We start from the raw sequence: 22,507 nt of genomic DNA, 5'->3' as shown, positions 1-22,507 counted from the left end.
TTATCGGCTGATAATATACAGCGATGGAATTTTCTGAGCCAATCAGAATCAAGTATTCACCAAAACCCATGGTAGAACACTGTGTGCTCTTACACAAACATCGTAGGTGCGCTTCCAAGGGCCTTAAAAAAAGACAGATCAATCTAAACTTTTAGATATGCATAATTTTTGGTTTTAGAAAATAGAGCTGTTGAAAAAGTTTTCAGAAATAGGCAGCTAACCAAAGATTTACTTACTTGTTAAATTTCACACTTGATGGGTGGGCAGGCACTCCAGAGACCAAACTGTTCACAAGCAAGCAAAAAAATTATTTCCATCCATCCATCCATTTTCTGAGTCGCTTATCCTCACAAAAAGTCCGACAGAGAACATTTGTTTGCAAATCAATTTATTTCCACAGTGATAAAACCAATAGAGTTCATACTAACACTGTTTACATGTAAGGAAGCACACAATGTCCACAACATTGGTGGGCAGCATATTTCTTGGCTGTAAAACCTAAACATTTAAAGTGCATCGGGTTAGTCATTTTTCACCATATTCCACAGCCAACGACCGCATGCAAGTCAGTAACTACTAGTCATCTAAAGTATGCCATGTTTTGTTGTTTATCTATTCATTTGTGTCTTTTTAAATGAAAATGAGCATATTTACAAGTTGAATACATAAAAAGATTTACTCAAGTTTTCCGTTTTACTTCCAAATTGTCACAGCAGACACTTTTATTCCATTTCCTGGAATTTTGAGGCCTCGTTAATGATAATGAATGAGAAATTCATTACCATTAGAAAGATGTAAAATGAATAATACCAAGTCATCAAGGTATATAAAAAATAAAAAAAAGTCAGTTTTTAAAAAAAAATAATAATAATAATAATTTAATAGCCCTAATAAAGATCTCGTAAAAGCAGAACTCGGGCTTTTGAATATGTGAGCGGCCAATTCTTCCTCAAGCAGCTCACACAAAGACCAAGTAAAACCATTTGCATTTTCACCCTTGCAGGCAGCACTTCATCACCGAGACACCCGAATTACACTTTGTCAATTTGTGTAGCAGATTCGTGCATGCAGCGGACACAATATGTCAAATTTCATCGAGCAGTAAGTAATTGTAAAAAAAAAAAGAGAGCGAGAAATTGTATCAATTAACATTCATATAGCTACAATTTAGTGGCCACAACAAAGTCTTCCCCCACCATCACACACAATCATTGCCTAAGTACAGTTCAGTTGTACTTCACTTTTAAATTCAATACATTTGCATTTAACCTTATGTAGAATACATTTCAATTGGATCATTTTTTGAATTAAAACATATTTAAGCGAGAGTATTAATGTTCAAAGAAGGTGGTACTTGGCGTAAATAGTTTGAGAACCCGACACTATTTCATAAGGAATTGACATTTCTGGCACTTAAATCAAATTACGTGTGCAACAGTCCATGAATAGCAATGATTTTGCAGGCAACTTGAGTTAAAAGGGAAGCTTGAAAAGTGCAAATATTGCTTTTCTAGAAAATGCAAGTTGGATTATACAGTATGTGACAATACTGTATTCCGGCGTTAACTGACGACACAATCTATCAACACAACAACCCGCCTTCCTCTCATGGTGCCTTTCTTCCTCGTGCAAACGCCGCTAAAAGGAACTAACCAAAAACAGTCCAAAATAAGAGTTAGCCAAGTTACCCCGTGCGAGAATTGATCGACGGTGCCGTAGTGTTTTCAGTCTTTGTGCTTTCGGCGAGCGCGAGACAGATTGGCCGCACTCTTAAACTGAGTGAGGGCATTGATTCGGAGATTAGGGCCTTACAGCGGCACGCGGTGGGGTGAAGGACGGCGCCGGTGCTGCTTTTTCCCGTGCACCGTGTTTCCCTTCCCACCCTGTGGACAGACGCATCTTTGACACACACAAACACAGCGCATTGATTTCCTGGTCGGCATTAGCAAGCATTGAGCGACACGGCCGAGAGTGGTGAAAAAGGGGGGAGGCACGTTCAAACAAACATATTCCACCTCACGCTCGTCCACTCACCACGTCCCCCTCTGAACCGTCTAAACAACTTCACGGGCACATTTGATGTTTTAGGCTGGTTCTCAGGCTCTCCCTCTGCATCGCCCTCCATTTTATTTGTTTTTGGCTTTCGGTGCTGCGTTTGGCACACAGCTGAAACATCCGGCAGCTGTTCGATGGATCCGCAGAACATGAAGCCTCCCATTCTGTTTATTTCAATGGAACCTCCTAATTCAAGCGGCCCTATTTTGGAATTTGACCACAATTGTATGGGACAAGTAGCACCAAACGATAGACTTCAGCGCTTCACGACTCTCAACAGGTTAAGTGGGAAAGAAAATGGATCGATGGAAGTCTACTTCATTTTTCTTGCTCAAATCTATACCAAAATTGCAAAATGTTTTCCCTTTTGGGTATGTGACCTTAAATTGTCCAGATATGTGAATCTGTGAATTTGGGGGTTGAACAGACTAGTTAAAAAGTTGACTTTACCACTCTACAGTTAACGGTTAAGAGCTTGAAGATGACTAATCGCCAATCGTGTGTTTTGGCATTAACAACATCGATGCTTCGGAGAAAGCAAGTCGAGCGGCCTCAAGCGTGTGGAAATTGGTTACTTTCAAAATATGAAAGTCTACTCTCAAACATAATAAAAGCATGTCAAACTATGAAGGCAATAGCTAATGCTAGCAGGTGAAAAGCCAAAATCCTCACATCAGCCATCAATTAGGTAAATCACCAAATGCTCTCCTGTAACAGAAAAAAAGAGAATATACTGTAGCATCTGTTTAGATGAAGAAACGAGGACGAGCGGTGGTCGATCAACAACCTCTTTATTGTGAAAATAAACGGTTACTGTCAAAAACATCCAACTTCTTCCGCCCAAGCGTTAGCCTTCATCCCACGGACACGATGCCACGCTCCTCTTCATTCTACTCCCCCGACTCAGTCATCCAATCACAAATCACACTATCACAAAACTCTAACAATGACCGTATCACAATTGCAGGATCGCTAATATTATTGCAAGAAATTCCCTTCTCCTGTGATTTTTTTTTTTTTTATTATAGTACATAGCAAGCAATGACCCTGCAGTTGTGCTACGTACATTTGTTTTAGATCTCAAGTTACAACAGTCTGCAAGGCCACAAAGGAGTCTGAATGTGATTGGATGAGTGTCTGAATGTGACCGAGTGGGACGAGTGTAACCAGGGACCCCAGGGAGAGTGGGCTCCAGTTACTTTTGGCATAAGGCAAACAATTGCGTGGACAATCGTTGACAACTGAAAAGATATCAATGACGTCTTCGATGAGTCGACGTCGACTCGACTGAACACAAATCTGTAGTCGTTCAACCCCTAGTGTGAATGGTTGTTTGTCTATATGTGCCCTGCAATGGACCAGCGACTATTTTTTTATTTTTTTAATGGTGGCAGTTCAAACAGGTCGTGTTCGACATCAGAGGTTCCACTTTAAGCGTCTGTTGCGGTTTTTGTCTGTGTGTGTGTTCCTTTCATGTCCATTCCAGTTGTGCCATAGGGCCTGTATGTTTTTGTGTCTGTGTAGAGGGGACACAGTCGGGCGGTCCCAGCCAGAGGCGTACAGAGGCGAGCGGTCACACGGCCCCGACAGTAAAGAGAGCACAGTCCGTGTCAGTGGCACTTCATAACACACCGCTGCCCGCCATGCGGGCACGTGCTAGGGAGCATTTGACAGTCCAGAAAAAAAGGAAAAAGGGAAGATTTCTATTTTTAATATAAAGGCCATATAAACACCTCTATTCTTGTCCACAGATGGAGCAGAGTGAAAGAGGCAAACACCATAATGAAGCCTTGATAGCTGATTTTTTACAAATTACTCATTTGTAAACTGTTTGTCACAACTCTCGCAACCCGAAATATTAGGCACATCTGCACACTTGAATGACTGGGCGAGAGGGGGGGTACTTATGGAAACGTGTTTGAGCATTTATTCATTATCCTTGATATCCAGCTTAAGGTTCACATAGTAGTACGCTCGTTATCCTCACTAGTAAAATAATTCAGCATGCTAGGAGAACGACTAGGCCCCACTAATAGAATGATTGGGTCTTACTACAACCCCAATTCCAATGAAGTTGGGACGTTGTGTTAAACATAAATAAAAACAGAATACAATGGTTTGCAAATCATGTTCAACCTATATTTAATTGAATACACTACAAAGACAAGAAAAAAAAACGATACACTTTATTGTTTTTAGCAAATCATCATTAACTTAGAATTGTATGGCTGCAACACATTACAAAAAAGCTGGGACAGGTGGCAAAAAAAGACTGAGAAAGTTGAGGAATGCTCATCAAACACCTACTCGGAACATCCCACAGGTGAACAGACTAATTGGGAACAGGTGGGTGCCATGATTGGGTATAAGAGGAGCTTCCCTGAATTGCACAAGCAGAGATGGGGTGAGGTTCACCTCTTTGTGAACAAGTGCGTGAGGAAATAGTCGAACAGTATAAGGACAATGTTCCTCAATGTACAATTGCAAGGAATTTAGGGATTTCATCATCTACGGTCCATAATATCATCAAAAGGTTCAGAGAATCTGGAGAAATCACTGCATGTAAGCGGCAAGGCCGAAAACCAACATTGAATGCCCGTGTAAAGCATATCATCACATGGGCTCAGGAACACTTCAGAAAACCAATGTCAGTAAATACAGTTCGGCGTGACATCCGTAAGTGCAACTTAAAACTCTACTATGCAAAGCAAACGCCCTTTATCAACAACACCCAGAAACGCCGCCGGCTTCTCTGGGCCCGAGCTCATCTGAGATGGACTGATGCAAAGTGGAAAAGTGATCTGTGATCCGACGAGTCCACATTTCAAATTGTTTTTGGAAATTGTGGAAGTCGTGTCCTCCAGGCCATAGAGGAAAATAACCATCCAGACTGTTATGGACGCAAAGTTCAAAAGCCAGCATCTGTGATGGTATGGGGCTGTGTTAGTGCCAATGGCATGGGTAACTTACACATCTGTGAAGGCACCATTAATGCTGAAAGGTGCATACAGGATTTGGAGAAACATATGCTGCCATCCAAGCAACGTCTTTTTGATGGACGCCCCTGCTTATTTCAGCAAGACAATGTCAAACCACATTCTGCACGTGTTACAACTGCGTGGCTTCGTAGTAAAAGAGTGCAGGTACTAGACTGGCCTGCCTGCAGTCCAGACCTGTCTCCCATTGAAAACGTGTGGCGCATTATTAAGCGTAAAATACGACAACGGAGACCCCGGACTGTTGAACAGCTGAAACTGTACATCAAGCAAGAATGGGAAAGAATTCCACCTAAAAAGCTTCAACAATTAGTGTCCTCAGTTCCCAAACATTTATTGAATGTTGTTAAAAGAAAAGGTGATGTAACACAGTGGTAAACATGACCCTGTCCCAGCTTTTTTGGAACGTGTTGCAGGCATAAAATTCTAAGTTAATGATTATTTGCTAAAAACAATAAAGTTGATCAGTTTGAACATGAAATATCTTGTCTTTGTAGTGTATTCAATTAAATATAGGTCAAACATTATTTGCAAATCATTGTATTCTGTTTTTATTTATGTTTAACACAACGTCCCAACTTCATTGGAATTGGGGTTGTAGTTAAGTTCATACCGTAGTGGAAGGCAGCAGTGGAAAACCACTACTGCCTTCCTGTACTTTATGACTAGACTGTACATGGATCTTAAAATGGATATCAAGGACAATGAATAAAAACTGAAACGGCTTTCTATTGGTGTGAATGTGGGTGTGAATGGTTGTTTGTGTCCTGCGATTGACAGTCCAGGGTGTCAGCTGGGATAGACTCCAGCTCACACGCCATCAAATGAGGACGAGTGCTATACAAAATGGATGGATGGATGTCTTTGTAACGCCGAACAGGTCTTGTATTGGATCTCATTAGTGACTTTATAGTGCTGCTGTCTTCCACTCGGCGCACACACTGGTGCAGACACACATTAGTTCTTTTTGCAAGACAGCTTTGTCTCACACCTAATCCACCTTTTCTGCCATGACTCACTTTCTCTAGCACAACTTGTTTTTAGCCTTCATGCTCCACCTCCTGGGGCCCTTCAACTACACTGGAAAGGTCGCATCTGTGCCGTCTTTACGACCGTGCGCCACCGTGGATCGGCGGGCACGGCCGTGTGACGGCAAGCAATCTTGTTTCGCTGTGAACTAAGCAACTAAGTGAGACAGCAGAAGGGACTGAAAGTGACTTCTGCAAATTGGACAATAGCACCTGCTAAACCAGAGATGGGCAAACTTTTGTGATGAAGGGCCACATTTAATTTTTAAAACAGACAAATTTATTAATACAGTTAACCCTGGCTATTCTCGGTTCTCTAGTCTCAAAATGTACCCAGTTGTGGGGGTTTTTTCTGTGAAAACTATCCTCAGCTATTCACTGAAAAACTCACCCATTTTAATTTTTGCACTCTTTCCATAACAATAAAAAAATTAATAAATACATTGACAATATATTAAAAAACAAAGCCATACTTTGCCCACCCCTGTGCTCAACACTGATAAAAGTGACATGTATACAGACTTACAGCCTGTGGAGTCGTGTTGTTCATCTTACTACATAGTCTGAATAGGCAGTTGCAAGTCGTCAACAGTGTTGCAGCCGCTTCTATTTTGGTTTGATGTGTGAGACGACCCTCCTCAGGGAATCTTTGGCTTGGGGAGACACGAACGACCCGAAGCGGCGATCATCTTGGCCGGCTCCTTGAGCGATCCCCGGTCGGAGTTCTCTGAGTTTACGCCGCCGTGAGGAACAGCGTGGGGCTCAGAGATCCTGTGAAGTTGAAGCGGGGAGGTGCGACAAACGCTGAGAATTTGCTGCCGGGGGGCGTTGTTAAAGCAAGGAAGGCCTCTGGACGGAGGGGGCAGCTGCCTACTCCTACTGGCCAAAGGCTTCAAGGAGGACAACTGTCTGAGCGGCTTGGTAGCAGGAAGTGACCCGCCTTCGCGATAAGCGGACGCGGGAGTGACCGAATCGTGCGACATAGCGGCGGGGCCCTGCCGCTCACACTGGACCCCTGAGCTTGAACACTGAATAGTGCGGGGATGACTCAGCTCCGACGGGTCCGCTGGGGGTGACACATTTGATGCGAGGCCATCAAGAGGGGCGTCGGCATCAACAGAGGCCCTCGCACCTCTCGTCTGGTCACTGCGGCCCTCGGTGGGGAGAGCTTTTACTGGTCTTCCCGGGTGGAAACGCTCGTTGAGGTTGAAAGGTATTTGAAGCTGCAGGAAAGAGCAAAGAAAAATCCAAAGGATTAAAAAATGAGGATGAAATAGTTATGAAACAGCATAATGAGGCAGACTTGGAGATGTTTTTTGATGCTGTTTCAGAAATGACATTTATATAGTTTGATGTCGCTCAGGCATTTGAATATTTCTCCAGCTGCAAAAGGAAATTCTGAATTTAAAATCTCAATTTCTTTGACTTGTTTATTTGCTCCTAACATCACAGCATGTTTGCAGTGCCAGTCACTGAACTATTCCTGAAATGGGAGAGACAAAGTCACAGAGAAAGCCCCGATTCAGCCCTTAGAGAAGAATAACCTTGCCCTGTGAGCGGCTGTATTCGCATCTTTTGAGGCGCTTTGTGACGAGTGGCTTCAGAAGAATTCATTGGCCCGCAATGGCACCTGTGTCACAACAAAGCGCTGAGCAACTATCTACTGGAAAATATGTCAGGACGGCCACAGAAAACTCCATGGGAGTACTATTGACATTTTACACAGGTGACTAAGAGTGTCCATTAATAACATTTGAATGAGCTCCAGCATCACCTGCAAAATAACACATGACAACTTCACAAAGTAGCATGTTCAATGAATATCATGCATGTCATAGTTGATAAATTGGACAAAATCAACTGCACATTTACAAATACTGTGCATGTCTATTGGTAAACAGTGACATAGTTATACAGTACTCCAATGACTGTGTTTTAGCAATACTATAATGATCATGTATGAACTAAATCTAAAAAAAGTTGAGAGAAATTATAGCAGTGTTGCATTCTCCTTTGTTTGTCCATCTGGTTGTTTGAACTTTTGTGAAGGGAGACCAAATGCAAAGAATGATAATTAGCAGGCCCTCGAAACCACTTTTTTCACAGGAAATCCTCAAAATGTTCATTGAACTTTGACACCTTGCTCTAGGCTTAGGCAAAAAAAAAAAAAAGCTTGGCAATTTAGCAACGTCCATCTGTCTAGGACACCTGCCTCTTATTGGAGCTCATTTGGGAGAATTTCTTAGTTGGCGTTTGTCCAAGTATAAGCCCTGGAATTCACCCAAAATGGCTGCTGCAAACCAAAACATCCTGCTCAATTTCTGGAATGGGTCGTTGAGACTTTTTCGTGCATCCTGCTCTGATAGATATGCAAACATTTCCGATCACTGGTGAAACTGGTGTCGGGGGTTCTTTTGTCTTTTCAGGGAGCACTAGTGATGGAGTTTTTGCGGGATCATTCGCACCATCCAGTGCTTGGGCCCTAATAAATTCCTGTATCTGCACCTTTATCCAGATCCTGATCAAAAGGAAGCCCATACGCCACCACTCTAAAGTAAATCCTGCTAACTGGATCGGTCCTGTACGTCCAAAAATTAATTTAAAAACCAATGCTAGTGGTTGCTTGTGGCTCATATATTGTTGTTGAATGTAATTATAAAAACAATGTGGCAAATCGATTGATGATGTTCATTGTAGAGACTTCAATTCTCACTTTAATATGACATACTGAAATTCTGTTATTATCGCAGATCCGGATGAACAGTATACATCACCTATTTGTTTGTCACTTCAACAATTTAATGGCCTGCCAAAAACACAATTCATCTGGGCTGGAATGATTAACCTGCAAAGCGCAATGCCTGACCTGTGACCCCCCAACATTCCCAGATGACACTTGGTGCTGTAAGGTAACTTTGTCCTTCTCTCAACAGTTCAGGCAGCTCGGAAAAAAAGCCGAGGAGGCTTATTAGATAAATCCAGTCAACAAGAGGCGATGGTGCAGCTGCTCAGGTCAGAATAAAAGCAAACATTGCACCATCAGTGGTCGTCTGCCAGTGCATAAATACAGCTTCCCAATGACCCGTGACCCCTGTGAGGATGAAATTCTACTTAGTTCTGGTTGAGGTGGATTCTTTAAGGCACGGGCACTTTACTGAAGCTATGACTCTGAATCCTGCCTGAAGCCATTTAGCGCCATTAACAACATGAAGTGTGTTTTAGCACAGCCATCTCTTCAGGATGTGTGAAGATATGAGATTGTGTGCTGGTCAAGTTCAAGTTACTGCGGTCTGTTTCTATGGATTTCTATTGATTACAGGCTGGCTCTGGATGGCTGAGACCACAGCGCCATCTCCTGGTACATTGGCACATATTCTGTTAAAAAAAACCTTTGGTTATCCTCACCTGCATTTCATTTGATTTCTGCGGCGACCAACAAAACTTGCTTGAATTGGTGGTTTGTTAGACTAGTCAAATAAATGTTCACAACATTAGGAACAGAGTGAAGTGAAAGAAAATTAGCAATTCAATTAAAAGTACAGTGATGCAGGCAAGAACTAGCTGCAGTATTTTGCATGAATGTCTTCTTATGGAAAAACAAAAAGTTAATATTTATGCTTCAATATGATACATTTTCATGAGATTACCCTTCATTCCCAGTTAATTTCCAATAACGCCCATGGAAAGGTTCCAATTTGAAATATTTCCAAAATTGTCCAGCTTAATTTCACATGGAAATTTACCAGAAAATTTCCAAAACTATTCCACTCCTTTGCAACCCTAGTTACCGCTATGTAAATACCCAAGCTTGCAAAACCAGTTTGAGTGGCCGTGTTAATGAAAACACTTTGAAGATCTGACGCACCTGGCGCCCACCGTGACCGATTTCATCTGCCGCTTTTATCTCCGTGAAATCCGACCACGGTTGCGCATATTTGAATAAGGAAATAAATATTCCTCGTTTAGACGACGCCTAGAGGAGGATGAGGCGTGTCACTGCGGCACATAATCATCAGAGGATACAGCTAATATAGTGCAACTCTACTTTAAAGTTGGATAAAGCAAGCACGTTGTTTATAGGTGGTTGAGAAAATGGTGCTATGGATTCCGGAGCACGGCGTTCGGCTGCTCGAGAGAGTTTGTCATGTCCAATTACATGCGTTTTCCTTGAAATACCGAACAATCAAAGTGCTTTAACAATAAAACTCACATGAATGCAGAACAAGAACCACACGGGGAGATTAAACCATGCATGCAGTGTCTGACTTTATTTGATGACATAGAAGAAATCAACTAAAAGCACTTTAAAAGGAGTCCTTGGTTTTACGACAGTATCGAAAAACGACGTTTCAAGCCTACGTTATGGTGAAAGCCACAGTGAACTAGTTAGCAAAGCGTCTTTCATACAATTATTTACTGTTTTATGACTTTACTTCTGTGTTAGCGTAGGTTAATGAGAGAGTTACGTACAAATTCGAGTTATGTTGTAAACCGAGGACCCCCTATACGGACAAAAGTCTTGGGAAACACTTGTTTAACCAGACCAAAGCTGTGGAGAAAAATTAATTTTCTGTTCCAGTACTCAAAGCATAAATGCATGCTTGGAAGACTTTGGTGTAGAAAATGCTCATTTAAATATCTTTGAGATGAATACACAAATGTTCCACACACTGCAACATTTTGTGAAAAGCTTCCAGTAGCTGCAACTCCTACATTCTTTTGTACTTCTTGTATGTATAATGTCTCCCAATACTTTTGTCCTCATAAAAACCTAAAGCACAAAAAACAATGCAAAAATGTCAACATCTGCACACTGGGGGGTGGGGGGGAACAGAGAGAGAGAGAAAAAAAAAAGAATATGTGCTTGAACTGAAATCTCCCATTGTGACCCAACCAAAGGCATAAAGATGAAGGAAGCATGCTTTACAGCCATGGTTGACGGTTAAGATGTTAGAGAGTTTCTACTGTACCATGCCCGGTCAGTGAAGTACTGCACTAGGTGCTCCACTCCTTGCCACAGTCATTATGTGTGGGCAGGCAGAGTTAAGAGGAGAAGATGAGGAGAGGAGGCGTTACAAGAGTCACAGAGAAGAAAGAGGAAGGAGGCAAAGAGACTTGTTGCGGTTGGAACAAATTCAATCCAGGATTAATATCTACCTCTACCTATGCTTACAAGAATGTCTCATAATAGATCAATAAAGAATCAAGATCATGCAAATGTACTGTATGAACAGTGTATTTAATTTTAGATGTCTGATGAGATAGATTAAGACAAGGTTTGACTACAGCCCCAGCGGGCGCGAAAATGTTGTGAAGAAAAAAGGCTGTTTGATATGGTTGGGCTAACCAGAGCTTTCGTTTTTGTGAAGAAACTGTTGATTTCCTCACAGCTTAGATTGATGCTGTGTTGTTTTGGATGGCCTCACTTGTGCTGAGATCTCACAGGCCATCTTTTATGAGTCAAAAAACAAAATACTTTTGAGCTCTGGAAAATGGAGGCACTCGGCATAAAATGGCTGTAATTCTAACGTGAAAATTATCTGAAAGCCTACACGTAAATCACATCGATATTTCTGTATGTAAAATCAAGGGAAAATCTGACTTTATTTCAGATAGAATATTTTCTTCTGCTTGCAAGCACACTCCACTCCCACTGCTGTTGGGAGAATGCGGGCAACACTGACGCATTTCTCAAAAAAAAAAAAAAAAAAAAAAGGCTGATAAAAAATCTCAAGAGCACTCGACGATTCTGAAATAACCTGAGGTGTTCGAACAATGAGCTCCATTTATTTAACAGTCCCTCTTGATTGAAAAGAGCATGGTGTGGGTTCTGTGCATTTATACCATCTTTTTTTTTTTTTTGCTTTTTACTTGCTCACATGTGCATTTCCTGCCACCTATTTGGCAGCTTACAATAGACAACTTGTTGTGGTGATTCACTGATGGCTGAGTGCACTATTCATAAGTAGAACCCGATGTTCTGTAACTGATGAAAACACCTGATATAAAAGGACATTATGCTCTGCAGCAGAATAACTGTAATTGTAGCATAGTGGGAAACGACCACCACGGATTGTGTTAGGGGAAGATGTGTTATACACAAAAAAATATCTGTGTGTAATTAAACCCAAAAATAAAACCCTGCAAATTGCATGAGATGACGTTGAGCTTTAAAATGGTATAAGTAGTTCTTCGAAAAAGTTGGCAAAAAAAGGCAGGAAAGCGTGTTAGTGACTCACTCTGTCTGCGCTGGGGCATGCCGGTACAGGTCAAGGCCTGGTGCTGTGCCTGCCACGGGGGCAGCAAGGGGGTGGGCAGCACACCCTACGCAGAGAGAAAATACACAGAACAACAAGGCATGACGAACCAGAACACACACACACGCAGAAGCGCCCACATGAAACCTATAGGCAGAAATATTAATAAAGCACACACTGACACATACAGTAGAGGCAAACATCACATCCACAAAAGGCCAAAGTGTTTCCTCTGACCAAGTGGAATATTCACGCACTTACACACGTTGTCTTCCGTCCACAGAAGTGTGTCACCTGTCAAACTGACAGCTAACATGACAGCTTTTACAAGCTCAGGCAGCTTGTGGAGACATATTTTATCTATCAATTATGTCTATCCACTCTGGGTTATTTTCGTGCAGAGTTAAGTTAATGAGCGCAAGAAGCTTACACACACACACAAAGATATGACCTTAGTCATAAATGTGCAAGAATTCCTAAGTGGAGAGATAACAAAATGTATGTTACGTTCAGGCCGGCACGGTGAGCGAATGTTTAGTACATCTACCTCACAGTTCTGGGGACCGGGGTTCAAATCCCAGCCCCGCCTCTGTGGAGTTTTCATGTTTTCTCCAGGCACTCCGGTTTCCTCCCACATCCCAAAAACATGTGTGGTAGGTTGATCGACGACTCTAAATTGCCCATAGGAGTGTATGTGAGTGCGAATGGTTGTTTGTTTCTGTGTGGCCTGCGATTGGCTGGCGACCAGTTCAGGGTGTACGCCGCCTCCCGCCCGAAGATAGCTGGGGTAGGCTCGGTAAAGAAAATAGATGGAGGGATGGATGTTACGTTCACTGAAGACTAAATGTTTTTGATGTTTTTAAAACCACGTATATTACGTTCACAGAAAACTAAATTGTCTTCAATGTTTACAAAACGATATATGTGAGGTTCTATTTCAACTCAACCAGTCGAGGCAGAAAGCCATCCTTCAATCAGGTTTGTTGGATGGTTCTTCCTTAGGTCCACCGCACTACAGGCTTAATGTGACTGGACTTGACAATCAGCCAAAAAAATAAAAAATACAGTCGGCAAATCTTTCACACGCACGCACACACACACCAAGCGATTGACCCTTGCACACTTGACCAACTCGCTGCAATGGAAAAACTGCGACCCCTGCTGTTCTTATCGAAACAACATTTTAAGACACCACATATACTGTATTATTTCTTATTGAACCGCAAACCGCAAGCAGATTGCTCTGGACACGTTACCTATTTTATAACAATGCAGACTGAAATGTGCAAGAAATAGAGAGAGTGGATATTTGAGAAGCTCTTGGCAATGATCGCCCCATTTGTTGACTGAACTTGAGTATTTTGGCGATAGAGCATCTTCACGCTTTGCGTTTTAGCCACAGGTACATATGAAATTATAAATTTAGTAAAGTATTATTGTAAAACGCAATATATATAGTGGAGATACAGTATTGGTAAGGCTTGGCAGTGGCCCAACAGATCCCGCTTTGTACCCGGAAACATTATTATTATTATTGTGAAAGCTCTCGTGGTCAAATAAGAATTTCATTAATTTAGGAGAAAAGAATAAACCAGAAGCGACGCTTACGTTACTTCCAGTTTATCGTAATTTTAAATTCAATTGTTAAAATCAAACTAATGTCTCGAAAAGGGCACCACGTCACAAGTACAAACTTTAGGAGAAATGATGAGAAACCTTTTTATCAGTCTCGTAATCGGAAGGTTGCAACACTATGAAATTTCGAGTCCTAGATCACAGAGGTTTACTTAAACTCAAAACACACAAAATACAACCAAGAGTGGATGTTAGTGGTATATTTAATGACATGTAAGGAACACACAGCTACAACTACAAACTACAAAAAGAGAAAATAACACTAATGGTAAATGAAAGAAAGAAAATTAGGCGTACGAAAATGGAAAAGAGGATCATGTGTGTGGTCGCTGGGCTAGCGTTTAATGTGTTGAGTCAGAGCGAGAGAAGGCAAAGTTGGGATTTCAGGTGAAGCTAGTAATTTCCCCAAAATTATTAAACACTGATGTTGTACATCATAGTAAGGATTGCAGTGTCGACTCACGACCGCAGATCACCTGGTCTTTGGGGGTGGTCTTCCTCCGGACCGCAGGCGGAAACGAAGCAGGTTCGGTTGAAGAAAAACAAGACGCACAAAAATAAAAATAAAACAAAAAGGAAAGTAAAGTTGTTGTCCCATTTGGGTTGCGCTCATAACTTTCCTGGCGGTTGAACTGGTGGCAGGCCGAGCTCTGGCCCTCAGAGGTGTGCCGGACCGGTACGGGATGCCGGTAGTTGCTCGCTGAGGTTCCGCGGACCGATCGTGGCTAGGGAAAGCGATCAAAGCCGTTGCGGCTGGCGTTCGCGCACCCTTTTAGTCGGGGAAGGCGTCTTCTAAAGCCAGGAATCAAGATTTGACGGGAAGCTGCTAATTAGGTTAAGGTCCACTTGGTGTACACCAGGCATTCTCCTAGTCGCAGTCTCACAGCAGGGCAGCGTGGAGGAGTGGGGTTAACAAGTGGTTGCGAGTCCCTGTGGCCCCTCAATTTGCAGAGTGCATGTCCGCGACACGTGCGTTTCAGCAACGGCAAGATGGAGACTCTCTATGCTTTGCTTTTTAGCCACAGGTACATACGAAATTATATTGTACAACAACCTACATCACACGACTGGATTGTAGCCCCGATATGGGGCAGATTAGCTATCGCGGGCGATTTCCCAGATCGGACCTGACATATTTTGGTGGGAATGACAAAACTTATTTTAGTGTCACCCACGACCAATGATTTGGCCCTACGGTAGCCCTACAACGGCCAAATTAAAAGTCTAGCATGTTTGATTTTTTTGGCTATCTTCTGCGTATTGTGACATATCAACGAAAACTCTTCGACAGAGCACCTTGGCGTCGACCAATAGGACTGCGTATTGTCTCCTGTGCTTGCCGTTGTTAACATACTTGGTTGCAGTTGTCAACATTTGTTCAAGCGCACAGCGTTTACCGAAGCTTCAAAGGATGATTCGACAGAACGCTGGCATGTTTGCATACAAACAGTTGTGCTAGCCTAGCAAGCTAGTGCTAGCCTAGCAAGCTAGTGCTAGTTGCATACTTGTGAGCCGTATTGTATTAACAGGACGTGAACAAACCTCAAAGCTCCTTGAATGAATGTCCTCTCCTGAGCACCATTGACGACCACCACACGTTTTTCCTCGTTTTGTTCACTTTTTTGTCCACACAATGCATTGGCGCAATCCATTGTTGTTGTTGTGACCACGGTAACGGGTGTATCCGGTTGCGTTGACCAGTGACACGTTTTGTGGTTCCGCCTCTCCGACAGTGTTTGATTTGACAAGATAAGGATACGGTAGTATCGGAATATATGTTGTATAGTGTTGCCAGTGGCTGACCGAGATACAGCAAGAATTTATGGCAGTAATCTGACATAGTGCAATCGTGAAAGCCCAAATTTGTCTTGTAGTCTGATCCAGGCATAAGAGGGAGTTTTTTTCCCCCTTTCCTTCATTACCTAGTTTTTGCTCATGGCCGATTTAGTTCATTTCTTAATGTGTGAGAAACATGGTTGTAGACCTATTCCATATATAAAGTGCCTTGAGATAACTTCTGTTGTTAACTGGCACTTTATAAATAAAATTGACATGACTTAACCAAGAGAATATAAATGTTATATTGCAAAGCAAAACAAGTAAAACTGAGGGGGACAAAACTGCATCCGCTAAACATTCTGTCTGTTTTGGAGAAGAGCTGCCAAGTGGGTGTCAAATCGCAAGAAACGGCGTGCTTGCTAGACGTCACCTGGCTGCCGAGCCTGCACAGTCCCACCAGCAGATGGTGGAAGCTGATGAAGCAGGACAAGATTCAAAAGCAAAGGGGGAAGAGTTCGACTGTGATCTTACTTCACATCAGGATGGCAACCTCCTCCTGTGTGTGTGTGTGTGTGTGTGTGTGTGTGTGTGTGTGTGTGTGTGTGTGTGTGTGTGTGTGTGTGTGTGTGTGTGTGAGAAAAAGTGCTGGCGATGAGTCATGGCAAGGATTTCAGAATTTCAGAGGGGTTCTTTCATCATCATCATCATCATCAGTTTCCCCCTAATCATTAACTCCCTTCAACTCAATCCTTCCAACTCTCATTTTGTGCGTGTGTGTGCTTGTGTCATCACGACATCAAACTCATTAAAGTAGAGAGTAAAGAAGAAGTAGTGTATGACAAAAGAGATATGTGAGGGGAGGCTGCTTTAAGATGAATGAAAGGCCACCTATTGCTGCCTTTGTACATTTGTGTGTTTGATATCAGCACGAAAAAGGTGAGCCATTCATTCGTCCAACATGCACACACACGCACACACAAACAAACATTTCCTCAAATCCTGTAGATCTAAGGGCTTCTATTTACTCAACAGCAGAGACTAGCAAGCATTTAATTCAGGTAAGGCATTTATTTTTAGCAGTTAGTTTGTTGGTATAACAACAATAAACAGTGCTGTATAAATTCATGCATTACTTTAACATTTTATATTTATGTTGACATAAAGTGGCCCCCACGGACAACTGATGCCCATTATAACTGCATTGAATTAACAAATAACTTAACATTTTTGGGTGATATGTGTGAGGAAATCTTTATTGTGTAGACTGTGTATCAGTGTACAGTATTACAATTATATTAATATAGTCACAAATGGGTGACTATATTAATATATTAAATGACTTAAGGTTTACACACCATTGCTATGATGGCGCAACCAAAATATAACAAGCGAATCTCCGTTAATGCAGTGTGGTTTGGTTTTACAAGCATAATAATGAAGACATAGTTGAATGAACACCTCTCTGACAGTGCCAGTGAAAATCCTGCATTATTATGTTTATAAAGGCAGACTCTTTGTATCTAGCACTTGTTTCTAAACTCATTAGATTTTGCAGGTGTATGTCATTGAATTTGCTCTCGTTAGTATGTACACTATATTTAGACGCACGCATAATCCGCTCCGTCCCAAATTACTGAAATCACAACATCTTCCCGTTTTGTTTGCTGAGAGGGTAAGGAAGCAGAGAAAACTTCTCCCCGCGCTCAAGATTACCTCTGGGAGCCATTCAAATATATATATATTTATTTTATGCAATTGACATTTAAACAGCAGTTAGGGCGACTCTACGAGCACTGTAGAGCACTGTTCCCGCCGTTTGTCCCACAAATATCACGCGACTTTCTACCCAACATAAATTTGGACTGAAAATTAGACAGTAGGCAGGCGGGTATGGGTTTAATGTTGGCAAAAGATTGAGGAAATAATAGAAATGCTAATAAATTAATTGAACATTCATAAAAACATTTATTGCACTTGTCCTCATCAGGGTCACGGGTGCGCTGGTGCCTGACTTCATTCACAGTGCACATATTGACAAACAACCATTCACACGCACATTCAAAACCTGTGGGCAATTCAGGCTGGGTTTAAATTGCATGGATGGATGGATGGTTCAAGTGACCCAATTCCAATTTTTTGCGCTCCAGTGGCACAAATCGGTAGTATAAAAAGACAAAAACCCATGAAATTAAATATCTTCAGATTAGAATCAGTTGGGAGAAACCCCACACAAACACAGGGAGAGCATGCAAACTCCCTGGTATGTAAACACATTTTTAATTTGTTTTAATTTGAATGTAGTGCTACGCTCCAAACCAGATTTCCTAGACCCGGCAGCACCAGTTGTCCACTTTACATGCCTGGGGCGACCAAATATCAGCATTAGGGTCGTAAAAACAAGCTGCTGGCCTTTGACATGAGAATGTTCCTCAGCTGATCCATTCAGCTTCGCACTCAATAAGGCCACCAGATGGCATTGAGCCACTCCAGCTACCTGATTGGGCGCCAATTTAAATGTCACCAGAGAAAAACAAAAGGGCACTTAACCCCATGTTTGAAATGTGAGTGAAAAAAAACAAGTTGACTTAAGTAAGGAAATCTATAGATTAAAAAAAGACTGCTTCAGAGAACCAATACCCCAAATTCAAGATTTTTTCGGTGTGAGTCACTTCAAGACAAAGATGCATCGCAAACTTCCTCACTGTCACACCACAGCATGAAGGATACAGCCTCGCTGCCGCTTACTTTCACCCTGATTTAAGTCCAAACTTGCTCATCTTATCTTTGAACTTCTTTTTAGTTAACGTCACTAAAACCCCGTTGAGAACAAGTGGGTTCTATTGGCTGGTTGCCACGGCAACAGTGAAACCACAGGCTGTTGTGCTAGACGGGGGGCTACATTGTGCTTGGGGAGCTCAACCAGTCGTGTTTATTATGGCCTGAGCACCAGGCGGTGCGAAGACCCTCTTGGAGACGATGCATTGATTGTTATCTTTTTGATGAATAAATCACCTCTTTGGGTGTCTCAACGTGCTCAAAAACTCTGCATTTCTGCAAGTGCATGTATTCTGGTGAAAATGTATGTGTGGCCCATCTTGCTATATGTCAGCATACAAACAGATGTAACACATTAGAATTTTTTTTTTCCAATTCTCCTTGCAAAGATCACATCACTACAAATCATCATCATTCTCATCAGGTTGTTATATTGCTATATGTAAGCACGTTGCCATTTTATCAATTCTCATGAAGCTATTTTTTTTAGGTTTCTGTACCCAGGTTGCCATCTTCTTATAATGTTAAGCATACAAAAATACTACATTTATGTTAGCATATTATCAAATCTCATTATAAAGAGCACTACACTATACAGTACTGCAAGACTATGCAAAATCTATATCGAGCTGTTTGAAAGGTTTCTGTACTCAGGTTGCTCTTTTGATATATGTTAGCATACTAACTGTTAGCATTCTATCTATGTCAGTATGCTTCAGCAGAGGGGTCTCCAACCTTTCTGAAATTGAGCACTACTTCTTGGGTACTGATTAATCCAAAAGGCTACCAGTTTGAGCCACACTTTTGAACACAAATGTTATTGTTATTGTTAAGAATGAATGAGATTCATCTATATTATTTCTTAAAATAATTAGAAATAGTGATTTAACAAGGCAGCAAACAAATATCAATATGCCACACTATTTCTATAAATCTCAAAGTGTTTATATTGTCAAATGATCACTTCTACAATATGTTTAGGAAATCGCAATGTCCCATCACTAGTTAGTTATTTTTTTTAATTTGTTGCTGGTATGCGATACTGTATGTTAGCATGTTAGCTTTTAGCATCACGACAATTAAAATTTCGATGTGGTTAAGGTTATAGTTCTACAAGGCCACCCCAGCTGGCACTATATCCTTCACAAATACTGGGTTAGAGATTTGCAACAGAGAGCAGGCTCATTTGAAATTTCAGAAGGAATTTTTCGAGTCAGAATTTGGATTTGCCATTGGATCAACACGTTGTAGCGGCATTGCTGCTATGCTATCCTTTACCCTCCACTTCCTGCTTGCCTCTTTCGCTCATTCGTCTCCTACATATAATATTTTTCCCTCCCTCCACAACACAAACTACAGCCTCGCAGCTCACCTCAGCTATTAAGTGTGAGATGGAGTGACTAGGCGGCTGACAAGCTCATAAAGCTTCCTTTGCTGGGAGGTGGAGCTGGTGAGTGACTCAGCGATATGTAGAAGATGACCAGCCTCTGTGTGTGGTTTTTTTTTTTGTGGAAGTGGTGCACATAAAAAAATAATTTAAAAAAGCATTAAGAGTGTGAGCCTTGGTGTGGATGGTATGTGGACTCACAGAGTGGCTGGAGGGTCTCCAGTGGGTCTGGGTGGCCTTGTCACACAGGCGCTGCAGTCGCTTGTCCCCCGGCTGTCGCAGTAGCGAGGGCGCCCTCTGCTGCTGGCACTGGCACCGCACCTGACGTTCTTGAGCGAGCTGAGAAAGGCCAGGAGGGAAAAGACGAGATGAACTTTTACAAAGGATTACATGAATGTGGACTACTATGCTGAATAACAAGCTCAGCCATAATTGCCTGTGCGGCTCGGGAGGTAAACAATAATCTTTAAGAGGACGAAAACGTATCTAGTGAAAGCAGGCAAGATTTTTTTTTTGTTTTAACAACTCGGGTGTGCAATGAGGCTGACCTAGTCTATTGTAGAGGCTGCAATCTCTATTTTTCTTTTCTTTTTGGCTGCGTGCTACTTTTTCAAAGCACTCGCATGCCAAGCGGAGGTCAAGTGCATGCATTGCAATGTCAAAACACAGCAGTTGAAAATGGACAGAACAGATCGATGGCTTAGCCGTTATATTGTCATCATTACCTTAAAATGCTATTTGGAGCAAAACTGACAAGCATTAAAAATGACTAATAGCCATGTCATACTTAATGACAATTTAATGGAGTGGAAGTAGTTTGCTCACATACAATTTAAAAACACGCGTTTATTATTATTAGTTGGTCTTATTTGTTAAAGCCAAACTGTATCTTACTAATCAACTGCCAACTGATAAATCAACTTTTGTAGCGTGGGCTCAAGAATTTAGTGCTAAATCTCACATCTTGTGTGACAAAGCTCCCAACTCGACAACTCAGCTTTGACGCAGAACCAGACAGCAACTTCACGCGCATTACACACATACCAACAATCGAGCTGAATTTGAGCAGTTTCCATCTTTTCCAATCAGAGTCAGCAAAGTCCAGACTATCGGATATCTGTGACAGATTATCCTGAGCGATTATCCTGTCATGGTGTGGACCTGTGGGGTGGGTTAAGAGTGATTTTCCCTCCACAATCTGCTCGAGCCAACAATCGTGAATGTTGTGTATTTTCAATCACAAATCGCTACGTGTGTGGTCCACACAGAATAGGCCAGAGTTATGCACCAATAGCAGATTAAGAAGCTTGCTGAAGCTCCCACAAAAATAGAACGCCCACTGGTTGTGTCGAGAGTTTGTGTAATTCACAAGTCATTCGACCCCCCCCCCCCCTCTCTCTCCTCTCCAAAAAATGACGAGAAGAGTTTGTAACTGCACTATGGTTACCAGATATGTTAACAGTCAACCGAGCTTCTTGTGCTACTACTCTTTCTTCTTCGTATTTTCCAGCAGTCTGGATGCTGCCTCTCACAGGTACTATGCCAGATTTCTGGTTTGGGTGAGGATACTCACGATTGTTGGAGATAACATTATGTTTGTGGTGTGCTGTGCTGGAATTTCTTTCCTCGCAGTGTGCTGTGTTGGGATTTTTTTCCTCGTGTCGTTTCTCTCATATTTTAAAAAAATCGGTTAAGATGTTAAAAATCGGTATGTGTGTATCCTGCTTTAGTTATTTATGACAGCTGCAGCAAAAACTGGATGCAGCCAATTTCAAGGTCCAACGACAAGCTACTCGGTCAAAACGGGATGACAGGCAATTTTAAACAGCTCTGCCAAACAATATTTTTAGGTTCTCACCTGATGCAGAAGCCAATATAATCAGAACTGTGCACAGTCGAATTTTTCTATATTGTTCTTTTAACTCACTCTGTCAGCCTTTATATCCAATAATGCCACTCCTCCCTCCTTTCTGCCTGTTGAGGGTGAGAGCGCAGCAATATTGTGAGGGACTGGAAACCCAGCTGGGTAGGTGCTAACTCTAATTGGGAAGGCTCGCATGCAGTGGCGACGGAGGCCTGGCTTTGACATTTTGGTATTTGCAGATGCGGCAGCGAATTTGAATAATGTCAGCCAGGCATACGGTTGTTTGGCTAACAAGGCAGACTCTTCAAGACACTAATGAGTGTTAGGACAGAGATGGAGCCAGCTAAAAGCAAACAGAACAGAGGTTATTGGTAGCCAGCGATGGCCGGAAGACAACACGCGGCAGCGCACTTGCGGTGTTGAACGCCCACCCGCGATAGAAGCTAGCTTTCTTGATTTTATCAGGGCAGTGAAGATCTGCACCATCCGCCATTACATTTATACAGGTGTCTCTCTTTAAACTTCACTGTGCTCCACTTTATGCAAGAAGTAGAGAAACAGTGGCAATCATACAGTTTGGAATTAAAGTAAAATTTGCGAGTTTGAAACATTTAAAAAATAAACAAACTCCTCTGAAAAGTAAAAATGAAGAAAAAAACAAAACAGTAACCCCCGCTATATCGGGGTTCACTTATTGCAGTCCTGCTATATCGCAGCTTTTTTGGGGGGGT

At 42.0% G+C, this 22,507-nt stretch overlaps 1 protein-coding gene across 5 annotated transcripts in view; it reads right to left on the bottom strand.

Annotated features, from left to right (window-relative positions):
• Positions 1-385: 385 nt before the first annotated feature.
• The window catches only part of ccser2a (coiled-coil serine-rich protein 2a), a 47,653-nt gene continuing 25,531 nt past the window's right edge, over positions 386-22,507 (bottom strand). For 4 of the 5 annotated variants that reach the window (XM_061689779.1, XM_061689778.1, XM_061689780.1 and 1 more), the window contains 2 exons: positions 20,114-20,251; positions 386-7,302 (listed from right to left, as the gene is read on the bottom strand). In XM_061689779.1, coding sequence (XP_061545763.1) covers positions 6,718-7,302; positions 20,114-20,251 — 723 coding nt within the window. In that variant the 3' untranslated portion in view covers positions 386-6,717. Of the gene's footprint in view, positions 7,303-12,318; positions 12,404-20,113; positions 20,252-22,507 lie in introns of all 5 variants that reach the window. The other variant, XM_061689783.1, reaches the window with a different exon arrangement.

This window comes from Phycodurus eques, chromosome 11 (assembly GCF_024500275.1).
Source record: "Phycodurus eques isolate BA_2022a chromosome 11, UOR_Pequ_1.1, whole genome shotgun sequence".
Taxonomy (NCBI): Eukaryota; Metazoa; Chordata; class Actinopteri; order Syngnathiformes; family Syngnathidae; genus Phycodurus; species Phycodurus eques.
The sequence above is the reverse complement of the archived record's forward strand: the minus strand, read 5'-3'. Positions and strand labels throughout refer to the sequence as shown.